General features: G+C 44.8%; 1 protein-coding gene across 7 annotated transcripts in view; it reads left to right on the forward strand.

Moving 5' to 3' along the window:
* Trim2 (tripartite motif containing 2) overlaps window positions 1-14,189 on the forward strand; it is a 166,497-nt gene that overhangs the window by 123,100 nt on the left and 29,208 nt on the right. For all 7 annotated transcript variants that reach the window (XM_063260861.1, XM_063260860.1, XM_023560382.2 and 4 more), the window contains 3 exons: window positions 4,654-4,805; window positions 5,834-6,014; window positions 6,871-7,594. In XM_063260861.1, the coding sequence (XP_063116931.1) occupies window positions 4,654-4,805; window positions 5,834-6,014; window positions 6,871-7,594 (1,057 nt within the window). The remainder of the gene's footprint in view (window positions 1-4,653; window positions 4,806-5,833; window positions 6,015-6,870; window positions 7,595-14,189) is intronic.

Below are 14,189 nucleotides of genomic sequence, written 5' to 3' on the forward strand. Positions count from 1 at the left end.
TAAAGTTTTGTCAAATTATGTAATTTTTTTTCATAGTATACTCTTCCTCTATCATAGCAACTTTTTTGGTCTTACATCTCATCTGTCTGATACTGGGTTTGGCTATAGAAAGCCCTTTTAGACCTTTTCTGGACCTCATCATGTTCCAGAAAAATCTACATTTGTAATTGGAAAAGTTATTGGAATTGTAATAAATTAACTCTAATCTACCACTTCCAGTGCAACCCAGGGCTCACTGGAACAAAGACCTCAACCCAGGACTAAACCCAGGCTTTATTAATTCATGAAGAGGAGCGTGGCTCGGGATGAGTGACTGCTGAGAGTGATGAGAAGTACCAGAGTGCTGTGAGCTGGGTTAGGTAGGAGGTCTGAAATCACCTCTGATATGCAGGGAGAAAGAGAGAGAGATGCATGCAGGAAGAATAATCTGCATAGCACAATTCAGGGCAGGACCTAATGTTCTGGGGTCAGTGCTTTTGCTCTGATGTGTAATTTTTTATGCCCTGAGAAGTCACAGCCTCTTATCTGCAGGCTCGGTCCCAGCAGACAGTGTGGTTCTCTCTGCAGCCTCACACATGCTTCTTAGGACCTATGGAAGCAGGCAACACTGACCCAGTGCCTTGGTTTAAAGACTACTATTCAGCACCTTGGCTAGACCTATCTGCATTGCTTACAGCCAAAGGAGGTCCCAGCCAGCTCTGTATGGATCAATTCACAGAAACAGGGCCAGGTTTAGTGAAGATGGAGAGGACTGCTCGTCTTTCAAGGAGTCCTCCACATTTAGTCAGCCCTGTTCTTCTCCCATCCTTTTTTTTTTTGTGTCTTTGGATAGAAAGTGCTTTGTGACTAGAAGCTGGCTATGAACCTCAGCAGATATCTTGAGTACATGACAAATCACATCTCTCTTGCTGCTTTTAAGGTATTTGTCTTTTAATAGGTTGGCTGCAAGTTCCCTTGGTTGGCTCTCTTTGAGTTGCCTATGTGAGTTTATTAGACTTTTTTTTGTGGGTACGGGGAATCGAACTCATGACCTCACGCTCGCCAAGCAGGTGCTTATACTACTGAGCAAAATCCCCAGCCCTAGACTTTTTTTTTTTTTTTTTCCTTTTTATCAGTACCGGGGATCGAACTCACGACCACCTGCTTGCAAGGCAGGTGCTTATGCCGCTGAGCTAAATGCCCAGCCCAATCCCTAGACTTTTAAACTATGTACATTTGGTGCTTTCACCAGAGCTAGGGAGGTTTCTACCTCTTCTTTCTTCAATTATTAGCTTCCATTTCTCCCACCCTTCTCCTTTGGAATTCCCGCTATGACTATCCTGGTACATTTCCTGGTGTCCCCAGGACTCATAGGTCCTGTTACTGGTTCTTCAGTCTTTCTTATTTCCAGTACTCAGGCTGTAATCTCAGGGGTTCTATTTTCACATTCACCAGGCCTTTCTGTCTGCTTACATCGTTTGTGGAAACCCTCTAGTGAGTATTTCAGTTAACACTCTTTAATGTTACAATAGTTCCTATCTCTTTATTAGTATTCTGTATTTGCTGAGACATTGCTTTGTGGTTTACTTTAGTTTTGTTTTGCTTTTTTCTCCTGGTACCAGGGATTGAACTTGACCTCACAGTTGTCAGGCAGGCGCTTATGCTGTTGAGCTAAATCCCAGGCCCTCTTTTAGTTCTTAATACATGGTTTCACTGAGCTCTGTGAGAATACAGAAGGAGCACATTTAAAATCTAAATCGGTCATGGTGGCACATGCCTGTAATTCTAGCACTCAGGAGACTAAGGCAGGAGGATCATTGCAAGTTCAAGACCAGCCTGAGTTACAAAGTAAACTAAAAGCCACCCTGAACTGCATAGTGAGATCTTGTCTCAAAAAGACCAAAAATAAAATAAAATCTAGTAAATTTGCTTTGACCAGATTCCTTCTAGGCAAAGCCCACACTGTCTTCTCCTGAGGAGGTGGACACTGACTCTTGGCCTGAAGGGGCAGGGAAGTGTGTCACATTCTCACAGCACACGCTGCTCAGCCCCCACCCTCCTAGGAACCGGAGGGAAGAAGTCTCTTCACGTTCTATTCCTGGACTCTCCGAAGCTGCCTGTGACCCGTGGTGACAGCCTGCTCTAGAGAGGCTTCCTGAGCTCTGGCCAGCAGAGTAGGACATGAGTATACAAAATCTAGAAATATAAGGTGTTTTCATAAGGTGAGCCACCACCGGCTAAAGCCAGGACATATTCCACAGATCCCTGGGGGTGGCGATTTTCAAAAGAAAATTGAAGAATTATTGAAGACTGCTGCTTTATCCTCCCTTTCTCAAGCCCTTGGAAAAACAGGAAACCTCTCCGCATATGCATGTTTTCAAATAATGAGTCAAATATATGGAACACAGGACTTGTATGTATCTTATTACTATGTATTTGCATTCCCAGAAATAATGTCTAAAAACTATGAGAGTGCCTGTAGTTTTGTTGTTGTTGTGTTGTGTTTGTTCTGTGTGAGTTTTGTTTTCTGTTTTGAGACAGAATCTGGCTAAGTAGTTCAGGGTGGCCTTGAATTCACTGTGTCATCAAGGCTGGCCTCGAATAAGCAATCCTCCTGCCTCAGCCTTATGAATGCTGGGATTATAGGCTTGTGCCACCATGCTGTCACTGCCTAAGGTTTACATCATTCCATTTTCTGAACACAGTAGGAAAGGCACATAGTAAAACACTCCTAAAGCAACCTAAATGCTGTCTGTTCTCAGAGGATACTGCCGCTCACGGGACAAAGAATGGTCCTTTAGCTCATATAGACCTTTAGCAAATAATCATCAGTTTCTATGTGTGGGGCAGGTTGCTGGCTTGAATCAGACCTTACCAAAACAAGATTCATAGGCTTCCCATGGGAGCTTTGAATTTCCAGTTGAATGTGTTAAGATACATATGAGTGGAATATGTACAGAAATGTTTCTGACCTGCAGAGGATTTTTTTTCCGATATTCTGAGGCAAGGTCTCCTATATAGTTCAGGCTGATCCTCCAGTCCCGACCTCCTAAATGCTGGGGTTGTAGGTGTTTGCCACCGCACCTGGTGCTTTGAAGGACTTTTATCTGAATCAAGTTCACTGCAAAAGATTGTTTCTAAGATAGCATCAGTGAAGTGAGTGTTTCACTCTTGGGAAAATCAGCTCCAGGAAAGTGCTAGATGAGAGATCGAGCCTTGATAAGGAAGGAAACACCCATCACAGAGTCACAGAGCTGTGGTTGACTGACTCTCTCTCTCTCTCTCTCTCTCTCTCTCTCTCTCTCTCTCTCTCTCTCTTTCCTGCCACACTTCTGGCAGTGTTGGGTCCCTGTTGTCCATGAGGCATTAGCAAGGGGGCTCTGGGAAAGGACAGTCCTGTGTTCAGGAACCTGAACCTCATAACTGTTTCATAAATGGGATCTAAACTAAAGCGGCTGCAGGGTGCATTTGTGTTATATTCAGATTTGTGCTCTTTTCGGGATGTGCATTACACTTTAAGAAAAAAAAAATTACCCCAGAAACGCACTTTGGGAATTCAACCTTAGAAGATGCTCTTTCCAGCTGAAAGTGTATGGGACAGCTGCCTCCACAGTTTCTTTGTGGCTTTAAATTGTGTCATTCCTGAGAGTTCGTCACAATCAGGACAAGGTGATTCTATTTTCAAGTGACCAGATGATGTCATCGGCATCACTGTAGCAAACACTGCTTACTAAGGATGCCTCCTACACCATGCGCACCAGGCAGCCGGGAGCTGGTGGTGCCCGCTCACCCACTCAGCAGCCTGGAGAAGTAGGTTACTGTTACTGTTTGAATTGACAGAGGCAGCGGTTATCGTGTGATGAGAAGTGGTTTTGAGATCATTCAGCTGAATAAGTGGGGAACCAGGATGCGTGCTGCTCAGCCTGGCTCAAATGTGTCCAAGCCGAGGTTTCCAGGGCGTCCAGAAATCCTCTCAGGTCCTCGGTCCTGTGTCGTAGCACAGCAGGTGGAAGCCATTCCTTGTCCTTTTCATTCCTGCCCTCTCATGAGTGGACAGTGGCGCTTTCCAGAGCTTGTATGGTACGTGCCACACAACAGCATGAACAGGAGCAGAGAGGAGCCCCGCTGACGCCTGCAAAGCTAGATACCTCTGAGATTTACAAAAATGCAAAACAATGCCACCCCCCCCAAAAAAATTTTTTGTTTTGCAAATGTAATCATTCTTCATAAATTGCAAAATTCATGTTAATACTTAGATGGACTACTATTGCTTTTACTTAATTAAGGAGTAAACTTCTATCCCTCTCAATTTGTAATGTGACAAATATCTACAGGTTATCATGCAAGCATGCAAAAGTCCTTTTAAAGTCCCTGGTAGTTTTTAAAGGATGTATAGACATTCCGAAACCAAAAGCTTGGGAATCACAGTTCTCTTAGGCAGCCACCACCAGAAAGCTGGTTTTGTGGCTGCAGCTGTTCTGGAGTCAGAGCCACCTCTGTCCTGGACCTGTCACAACAAATTCATTCTTTTCCTGCCACGCAGCCAGAGAGAGCAGTGCCAGCTTTCTGCAGTGGCTGGGAGAATTAGCTGAGAAAGTGAAAGGAAACTGCTTCCTGTAACACAAGCGCTCAGCCAACCACCCTGAACCTGGAGCTTTTCTTGTGTCCCCGCAGGTGATGGAATTTTACTGCCAGTCCTGCGAGACCGCCATGTGTCACGAGTGCACAGAGGGGGAACATGCAGAGCACCCCACAGTCCCACTCAAGGATGTGGTGGAGCAGCACAAGGCCTCACTCCAGGTCCAGCTGGATGCAGTCAACAAAAGGTGTGAGTCCCACCCACCTCCCCAGCCAGGCTTCCATGTGAGCTGCCAATCCCCATGGTCTCTCCTCTCTGTGTTATAGTGGGTTGGTTCAGGTCACCTTTGCAGGTATCTGACTTTGTCATATAAACTCTCCTTTGACCCCAGGTCTGTGGTCATGAACCGATAAGTGATAAAAGTTTCCCCCTTCTCCTTGTTGAAATTCCACCTGCCTTTTGAGTGGTGGCATTTTTTTTTCTTCTAGTCTTTTAGAGATTAAATGAATTAAAGTACACTCAAGGAAAATGCTCTCTGGAGATCTCTGAAATTCATGCCTGAACCTAGCCCTGGAGAGTTCCATAGATGCCCTTCCTGACAATTTCCAGGCCCCACGTCCCCAGTGGATGTCTTTTTCCAGTGAGTCCTGCAAAACGGTATTGAGTGATTCTGTTGTACTTGAGGACCAGAGGAAATTAACAGCAGCTGAAAAGCAGACAAAACAGTAAACATCCTACAAAGAATCAGTACCCATAGTAAGAAAAGTAATTCTAAACTGATGAAAAGAACTTGGAAACTTCAGGAAAGTTCCCAGAAAACTCTCAGTTTGTTTAAGTTTTCTATGGTTGGGAAAAAAGATACAGTTACACATGTAGATCAGTGGTTGTCAGCCATGGGTAGTCTGTCGTCCTCCCCTGCAGTGCTTGAAGACATTTTTGCTGTCACAGCTATGTGTGAGGGTGCTACCTAACATCCTGCAGTGCACTAGACAGCTCCCTGTGGCAAACGATTATTTGGATTATTATAATCATGTTTCCTAGAGCATTAAGTCTTGCACATGAATTACTAAAATTAGTAGCTTGAAGATGCAAATCAATGTAGACCTTTGACGTTTCACTCATTCCATTGTCCATCAATCCGTGTTTCCATCAGTCCATTCTAAAGATGGTAAAAGGCACAGAAAAAATTTTAATATAAAATAATGTCTGGATTCAGCACTTGGTAATATTTGACATTAAAGATCTTTAACGAATGTCCCCCACTTCCCACCCCAGGCTCCCGGAAATAGATTCTGCTCTTCAGTTCATCTCCGAAATCATCCATCAGCTGACTAACCAAAAAGCCAGCATTGTGGATGACATCCACTCCACCTTCGATGAGCTGCAGAAGACCTTAAACGTGCGCAAGAGCGTACTGCTTATGGAACTGGAAGTCAACTACGGCCTCAAACACAAAGTAAGACTAGAGTTCTTAGGTGTCCTGCAGGGCCAGGCCATCGAGGGCACTGCACAGCAGTGGCTGATTGCGTCCTAGTGGCAGCAAAGGGAGCTCCAATAAGCCCTTAAATGACACCACTGTATAGTAGACTGCTGTTTTCATTTAACAGAATATCCAGCTTGTTCTTTCCTGTTTGCAGCAATATGTGTGATTCCGTGACCTTAAGTGCCAATTTATAATTTGACAGCAGGTGAGGCTGGATATCATTGTGCACTCAGGATTGGGGTTAAGCTGGATCGTTTTCCTTCCTTAATTATAACGTGGAATCACACTTTTAATGGCCCTCCTCCCTCACCAACCTGTTAGTCAACTTCAAAGCAAACCCTGACTACTCTCTTTGTTCAGCTCTGCACGTCTGGGGCTGAATGCTGTTGGTATTTAGGTGTGGAGACTTCTCACGGGTTTGGTTTCTGCTCCTTTAGGTAATGACCTAAAGGAGCAGAGGAGGAGCTTTGCACACTGGAGAAAGACACTAAATAAGGAATCTTTCAGATGTCAGGCTGGGCAGTTTGTCTGCCACAGCTTTTGGGTGTGACAGATTTTTTTGCCCCTATGCAAACTCATGATCCAAAAAAAAAATAACAGTGTGGGAGATGAGGCAAGCCAGAGGGGGGGTGCTGGGAAGGAAGGGCGGGGTGTTGCGCTGGAACCTGGTTCGCTGGGCTTATCCGGGTGGGCGGGGCGGAGCCGGTTCCAGCAGGAGGAGGAGGAGGTGGTGGAGGGTGCTGCCTAGCCGCCCTGCTGGCTTCCCTAGGCCCAGCTAGCCAGGCCAGACCGAAAGGCTCACCCCGCACCCCGTGTCCGGTTTCTGCAGGTGCTGCAGTCGCAGCTGGACACTCTGCTGCAGGGCCAGGAGAGCATCAAGAGCTGCAGCAGCTTCACGGCGCAGGCCCTCAACCATGGCACGGAGACCGAGGTGCTGCTGGTCAAGAAGCAGATGAGTGAGAAGCTCACCGAGCTGGCCGACCAGGACTTCCCGCTGCACCCGCGCGAGAACGACCAGCTGGACTTCATCGTGGAGACCGAGGGCCTGAAGAAGTCCATCCACAACCTGGGCACCATCCTGACCACCAACGCTGTGGCCTCGGAGACGGTGGCCACGGGCGAGGGGCTGCGACAGACCATCATCGGGCAGCCCATGTCTGTGACCATCACCACCAAGGACAAGGACGGCGAGCTGTGCAAGACGGGCAACGCCTACCTCACGGCAGAGCTCAGCACGCCAGACGGCAGCGTGGCGGACGGCGAGATCCTGGACAACAAGAACGGCACCTACGAGTTCCTCTACACGGTGCAGAAGGAGGGCGACTTCACGCTGTCGCTGCGCCTGCACGACCAGCACATCCGCGGCAGCCCCTTCAAGCTCAAGGTCATCCGCTCGGCAGACGTCTCGCCCACCGCCGAGGGCGTCAAGCGGCGCGTGAAGTCCCCGGGCAGCGGCCACGTGAAGCAGAAGGCGGTGAAGCGGCCGGCCAGCATGTACAGCACGGGCAAGCGGAAGGAGAACCCCATCGAGGACGACCTCATCTTCCGCGTGGGTGAGGGCGCAGCGCAGCTCCTGCTGGGGGCGGTGGGGGGATGTGGGGGAGGGGCCGTGTAGGGGGAGGGGCGGGGGGAAGTGGGGGGTCCGCCCCTCCCTCCTCTCGGCCCTCTCTGCCTGCCTCTTTTAGCCCCACCCCTTCCCCTCCTCCCCCCTCCCCTTCCCCTCCCACTCTTGTTTATTCCCTTTCTTCCCATTCTCTACCTCTCCCCTTCCCCTTCATCTCCTCTTATCCTTTATTTACTTTCCCTCTTCTTCCCCTTCCCTTCTCCTCTTCTTTATTTCCTTTCCCCTCTGCTCCCCTCCTCTCCTCCCCCTTTCTTCTCCCCTCCCCCTCTCCTGTTACCCCTTCTTCTTCTTCCCTCCCTCTTCCCTTCCCTTCTCTCCTTTTTTCTCTTCTTACCCCCTCCGCCTCCTCTACTTCCTTTCTCTCCACGTCTTTGCTTTCTCTTACCTCTTTTTACTTTCTCCCCCCTCTCCCCTCTGAACTTTCCTTTCTCCTCCTTTCTTTTCCTTTTTTCTTCTCTCCTTCCTTTTTCCTCCTCTTTCTCCTCTCCCTCCTTCTCTTTCTCCTCTTTCTCCTCTTTTTCCTTCTCTTTCTCCTCTTCCTCCTTAAATTCAGAAGCGTTGCATCTTCATCCTAGAAAGTCAGAACCTGAAAATACACCACAGGAGAACCAGAAAAGGCCCTGCCTGGCCCCTGGAAGGTGCAGGGAAGCTGGTGTCTCCTCAGCCCAGCTGGGACAGAGGTGGTTCACTCGGCCCTTTCTTGTGTTTCTGAGATCTGCCAGCCAGGCCGGGCCTTGGTAGAGCTTTGATGCCCTGTCCTCTCTCCTGGGCTGGTGTCACCATGCTTGTGTGGCTGGAGAGGGAGTAGAGAACCCCGCAGAGTCGAGTTGGGTGGGGCTGGGAAGGAACCCAGAAAGTCCAGTTGGGGTGCACAGGGCCTTGGGGTGCCATAGACGGGTGCCCTCTCTTTGCAGGATGCCCAAGCCCCAAGTGCTTTTTGGTTCCTTTCAGACCAAACCTCGCCAGCGGCTCTCTCCTGCTCAGCAAGGACTGTAGCGCCTCCAGGGAGAGGCTGCACTGTACTGACTGAGACCTGCAGATAGGCGGCCCCATGGCTCAGATGCACTGGGGGAACCTAGGCCTAAGGAAAGGAACAGAGGAACAGACTTGTTCCAGGGCTGAGTATTTAGTTCAGCAGCACAGGCACCTGCCTGGCAAGTTCGAGGTTGTGAGTTCAGTCCCCAGCACACACACAGAACAATCACACAGATCTGTTTTTCTCTGGGGAACTTCTTAGAGCCTGTAGAATCTGCTGGTGAGCGCTGTGAGCCTCTGAGACAGGAGAGGGGTGACAGGCTTCTTCTTTTCTTTCTTTCTTCTTCTTCTTCTTCTTTTTTTTTTTTTTATTATAGTAGAAATTAAAACACAACTTTCTAAAGTACACATTTACAGGGGAAAAAATGTTAAATTTTTGGGTCAGTTAGAAGGAAGACAGGAAAGGAAGTCCAGCTCGGCGCTGTGACATAGGGGTTCCGACCGGGCCACCCACAGATACGGTATTTCATTCCTGGTCCCGTGGTTCCCGAATCTGTGTGGCTGAGCAATGCTTGTGTTCCCAGGGGCATAAAGCCGGCTCAGGACAGTGGCTGGAGACCTCTCACCCATAGTGGAATGCCCCTGGAAGTCACCCTTCCTGATGTCTGCAGGTTTGAAGGTGGTGTGATTATGTAAATCTGCAGCTAATCAAGCTTATTTTGCTAATTTGGAGACAGACCAGCACTCCCTCTGAATGATTAACATACATGCAGAGCTGAGAAAAGATTGGACCCAAATGCTTCAGCATGTTAATAGAATATTTGTGCCAGCATTTTCATTACAAGAATAAAAAATCAAACTTTGTTTTGCTTTTAGTCACCTGTGAGGCATCTGTAGGCCCAATAAAGGGTTAAGGTTCATAATAAAAATGGCTTTTAAATCCCTGGCTATCTGGGAGAAAACACAAATCATGTTTTCAAGGGCAGCAGGCTAGCTGCCAGGAATCTTCTGGTTTCCCATCCCTGGAGTGATCCCTGATGTGTTCTTGTGTTACCTGCTTCAGAGAAAAATCAGTCTGGATATTCCTTAGGTGGTCGTCTCTACTTCATTTGAGACCATAAGGTTTTTTTCAGCCCCTTACCCATAGGTTGAATTGGACCCTGGACCTTCTCAGCACATTCAGAGGATGTTACGTTCTCTTGAGCTAAAGTTTGAAATCCCGAGCTCCTGTGGATCTTATCTATAGCTAATGATTAAGAAAGAAGAAAATTCACATCTTTCTTTGCTTTTCCAAGCAAAGCCCCCTCCGCAGCCACCTGTCTCCAGCCTATCAGCTGACTTTCTGCCTAACATTATCATTGTGTCAGCAACAACCCAGTTTGTTTTCCTAAGCTATGCAACTTGCCAGTGCAGAGCTTGGAGGCCCTGGTGAATTCCTTGGCTGCCTGTGCAGTGCGGGTGCAGGAGGGGCTGGGACGGCACAGGGCTGCAAGTCCCAAGTCTGCCACTCTGGTTCTACCACTTTACTTGAGCTTTGGGCAGAATGCTCAGTGTCCCTGAACTTTGATCCTCACAGCCAGAAAATGAAAACACAAAAATACCTGCTTCTCAGAGCTGCTCTAAGTTTCCAGCTTAAGACCTAGCAGAGAGAAATCGAAGGCAGGAGAGTTTTCTTTGCAAATATAATAGTTAAGGCTGTTAGATTTTCTCTGTGGACTTTTCTTTTTAGACAGTGTAACTTGCTTCTCCCCATGGCTCTCCTGCATGAGGAGCAGATTCTCTGGTTCATGTCCCACCTCTGCCCCCAGCTAAGCCTGGATCATTAGGCAGTGGGCAGAGGAGCAGAATTGGGCAGATTCAAGTCATGTGGATTCTGATTTTTTGTGCCAGCTGCATAGCTGGCTCGCACTTCCTAAACCCTGTAAAATAAAGGGACTGAAATGGTCCTAGTAGGTTGCATAGGTAAAATGAGGAAAGTATGTCTAGTTCTAGCCCATGAGCGATACAAACGCAGTTAATGTTTACTGAGCTTTTATTATTACTATTAATAATAATCATTTCCACCTCTGCTGCCCACCTGCGGGAAGAACATGGCATATTTCCTGTCCCAACTGCGTCAGTGTTGAGCTGTCCCCAGCTCCTACCTGGAGGGAAGGTTGTACCCCACCCGGTGCTGCCCTGCCCAGTTAGAAGTCGTGATTCCCTAGCCCGGGTGGAATGGGGATTCAGTAATTTAAACGTTTGTGAAGAGCTGAGAGCAGTGTAGGTCACATAGCACTGATTCTGAGTTTTTTGTAAAATAAAATGCTATTGCAGTTTGCTAGGACTGCCATAAAAAAGCACCAGGGGACTACGGGAACAGAAAACAATCCTTCCTGACCTTTTGACTAAGATCAAGTACAGATAGGAACAGAAGAAAAGGCGAGTCGGACTCGCTTACTCCTTGTTTTTAAATTATTAACAAGTAAAAATTGTACATAGTTATGATCTGCAGCATGTTTTATTATACACATACACACACATATATGGAATGGCTAAGGCAGGTTAACAGCTACATTATTTCACCATATTTTACAATAAGAACATTTTAAAATCTGCTCTAGCAGTTTTTAAGTGTATAATATGTTGTTGCTGTGATCACCATAATGTACATCTCATCCCTCCTGTCCAACTGAAATTTTGGAACCTTGATCAGTATATCCCTAGGTTATACTGCCCTACTTCTGGTATATCCCTAGCTTATCCCCCCACCTTGCCCTACTCCTGGTAACCACAATTTTACTCTGTTTTAGGGTCTGGTTTTCTTCCACATGTGAGAACATGTGGTAGTTTGGTTTTGGCGGGTGATTGTTTGATTTTTGAGACAGGTCTTGCTGTGTAGTTTAGGCTGGTCTCAAACTCTGTTTAGCCAGGCTGGCCTTGACCTTGTGTTGATCCTCCTGGCTCAACCTCCCAAGTGTTGAGATTACAGGTGTGCACCACCATGCCCAACTCATAATTGTATTTCTGTGCCTGGCTTATTTTGCTTGATTTAATGTCCCTTTGTGTTGTTACAAATAACAGACTTTCCTTCTTTTTAAGGTTGATTCTGTATCTTGCCTATTGTAAATACTGTTGCAGTGAACATGGGAATGCAGTCTGTTTGACTTCATTTCCTTTAGACATATACCCAGTGGTGACATTGCTGGATCATGTAAATAGGTCTATTTTTATTTTAAAACCTCCATAGTGTTTTCTATAATGACTGTATTACATTTTCACCAAGTTATCTCTGGGTTCCCTTTTCCTGCACATCTTTGTCAACATTTATCTTTTATCTTTTTTTTTTTTTTATTTAAGGAGACAAAAGAAAAAAAACAGAAAAAGAGTACAAGTTACATAGAATTTCAGAAAAAGTAAACAGTAGGAAATCACTAATTACATATTGTCATCTTAGAAATAGTTGTTGAAGTCACAAAATTAAAGCACATACAGGGGACTTTCAAACAGTGAGACTGCAAACAGTTTTGTTCAATGATCCAACAAAACTCAGTAATATGGTTATCTATCTTATACACTTAAATATATATGTAGTTATATCTTTTAGAGAACTTTCTTTTCCTTTCTTTTGTATAATGACAATTTTCACATTTTGGATTGTATTACTCCCACAGTTCTTACTACTTGGTTTTTTTTTTTTTTTTTTTTGAAGAAAGTAAAACCAAATGTGACATACCAGGACAGAGTCAGTCAAATCAAAAGGGTGGACATAATGCATAATGTAAAAACAAAATATAAGGTGATCAACAATGGTTACCATAATGCCTCTTGTTATCTTAAAAAGAATTGCCTATATCATCAGTTATAATAAAATTGAACAAAACAGTAAAGAATAAGACCAATAAAACCAAAACATTGGAGACATTAGAGGACTTTAAAAGAAGATAATAGTCAACCAGAATGGGCGTCACAATGAATCTTATTGTCTTCATAATTGTTGCCTATACTTTCAAACTTGGTACTATCAAGCATAACAGAATAGTGGAAAATCAGTCAAAACAAGATGGTGAGAGCAATACAGAGTTTCAAATCCAGTTAATAGGAAATCAAAGTGGGTTACTATAATATATCCTGCTATTTTTTATTTATTTTTCCCTTAATTAAAAGGATAAAAATGAAAAAGAAGATAATAAAAAGGAGATTGAGGGCATAACAAAAAAAAAAAAAAAAAAAAAAAGAGGGCATAACAACAAAACAGCGCAGGTCAAAACATAGCCATAAGCAAAATAGTGTTTCACCACAAGATAATCTCGACATAATAGTAGTTACCATAATGTCTCTTCCCTTAAAATCTTTGGGTATAACTTCGTATACTGTAGCATCAAACATATCAAGACAATGTAAAACCGTTCAAGAGAATGACAGTATTACAGGGTATTTAGAATCAACTAACAGAAAATGAACAATGGTTTCTGTGTAATCTCCTTGTCTATAAAAGTTTTTGTTTATATTGTCACATATAATAAAATCCAATAGGATACAACACGTTAAAACCGAAGGAGACAGAACAACAAGCTTGATGGGACTTCAAAACAAGAGGATATTAAATCAGCACTACTTATTATGATGTCTTGTTTTCTCCAAGATGGTTGTTCCTACCATCCAACCTTCTCTGCCTCATTTCTGTTGAGCACTTTTTCTGTCATTAGTTGTCAGTTTGTCCTCTTCATTTTGCTTTCTGCTCCATTCATTGTGGCTGCTCTGCCACTGTTTCTGGAATCTTGGTATTTTTCATTTTTAGAATATCCTGCAGTAATCTCTGTAGAGTTGAATTGGTGGTTGCAGATTCCCCTAGTTCCTCTTTATCCTGGAAGCACCTTGTTTTTCCATCAATTTCTAGGGACAGTTGTGCAGGATATATCAATCTTAGCTGGAGGTTGTTATCTTTCAAAGTTTGAATTATTTCCCCCCACACTCTTCGTGATTTGAAGGTTTGTGCCGAGAAGTCTGCTGTAATTCTGATGGGTGTTCCATTGTAAGTGATCTGTTTCTTGTCTCTGACAGCTTTTAATATTCTGTTCTTGTATTGGATTTCTGGAATTTTGATTATTATATGCCTGGGTGTAGCTCTGTTTGGGTTGTAGGTGGCTGGGGTCCTGTATGCCTTATACATCTGAGTATCTTTACCTTTTGCTAAATTAGGGAAATTCTCCTGGATTATTTCTGTGAATAGCTTTTGTAGTTCATTTGTTTGAGTCCCTACTTCTTCTTTTATGTTCTTAATTCTTAAGTTATAGATCCTCTTATCATCTTCTAGTCTTTGTATTATTGCTGTATGTTTTCTTGTTATTTTAAAGAAGTTTTTCATTTCATGCTCCCATCTCACAAATCTGTCCTCCAGTTCAGATAATCTATCCTTAGTTTCTTTCAAGCTGTTATGCCAGCTTTCAATAGAGTTTTTAGTTTCCTGGTAATCTCTTTGAACCTGCTTCACATATTCTATGTTTTCTCTATTTTCTCCATCAAACAATTCTCCCCTTTTTTTCGGTTCTTCCATTCCACCATCTGTT

This window comes from Cavia porcellus, unplaced genomic scaffold (genome assembly GCF_034190915.1).
Source record: "Cavia porcellus strain 051 isolate PalLab524CR breed Dunkin Hartley unplaced genomic scaffold, mCavPor4.1 scaffold_14, whole genome shotgun sequence".
In the NCBI taxonomy this organism is placed as follows: Eukaryota; Metazoa; Chordata; class Mammalia; order Rodentia; family Caviidae; genus Cavia; species Cavia porcellus.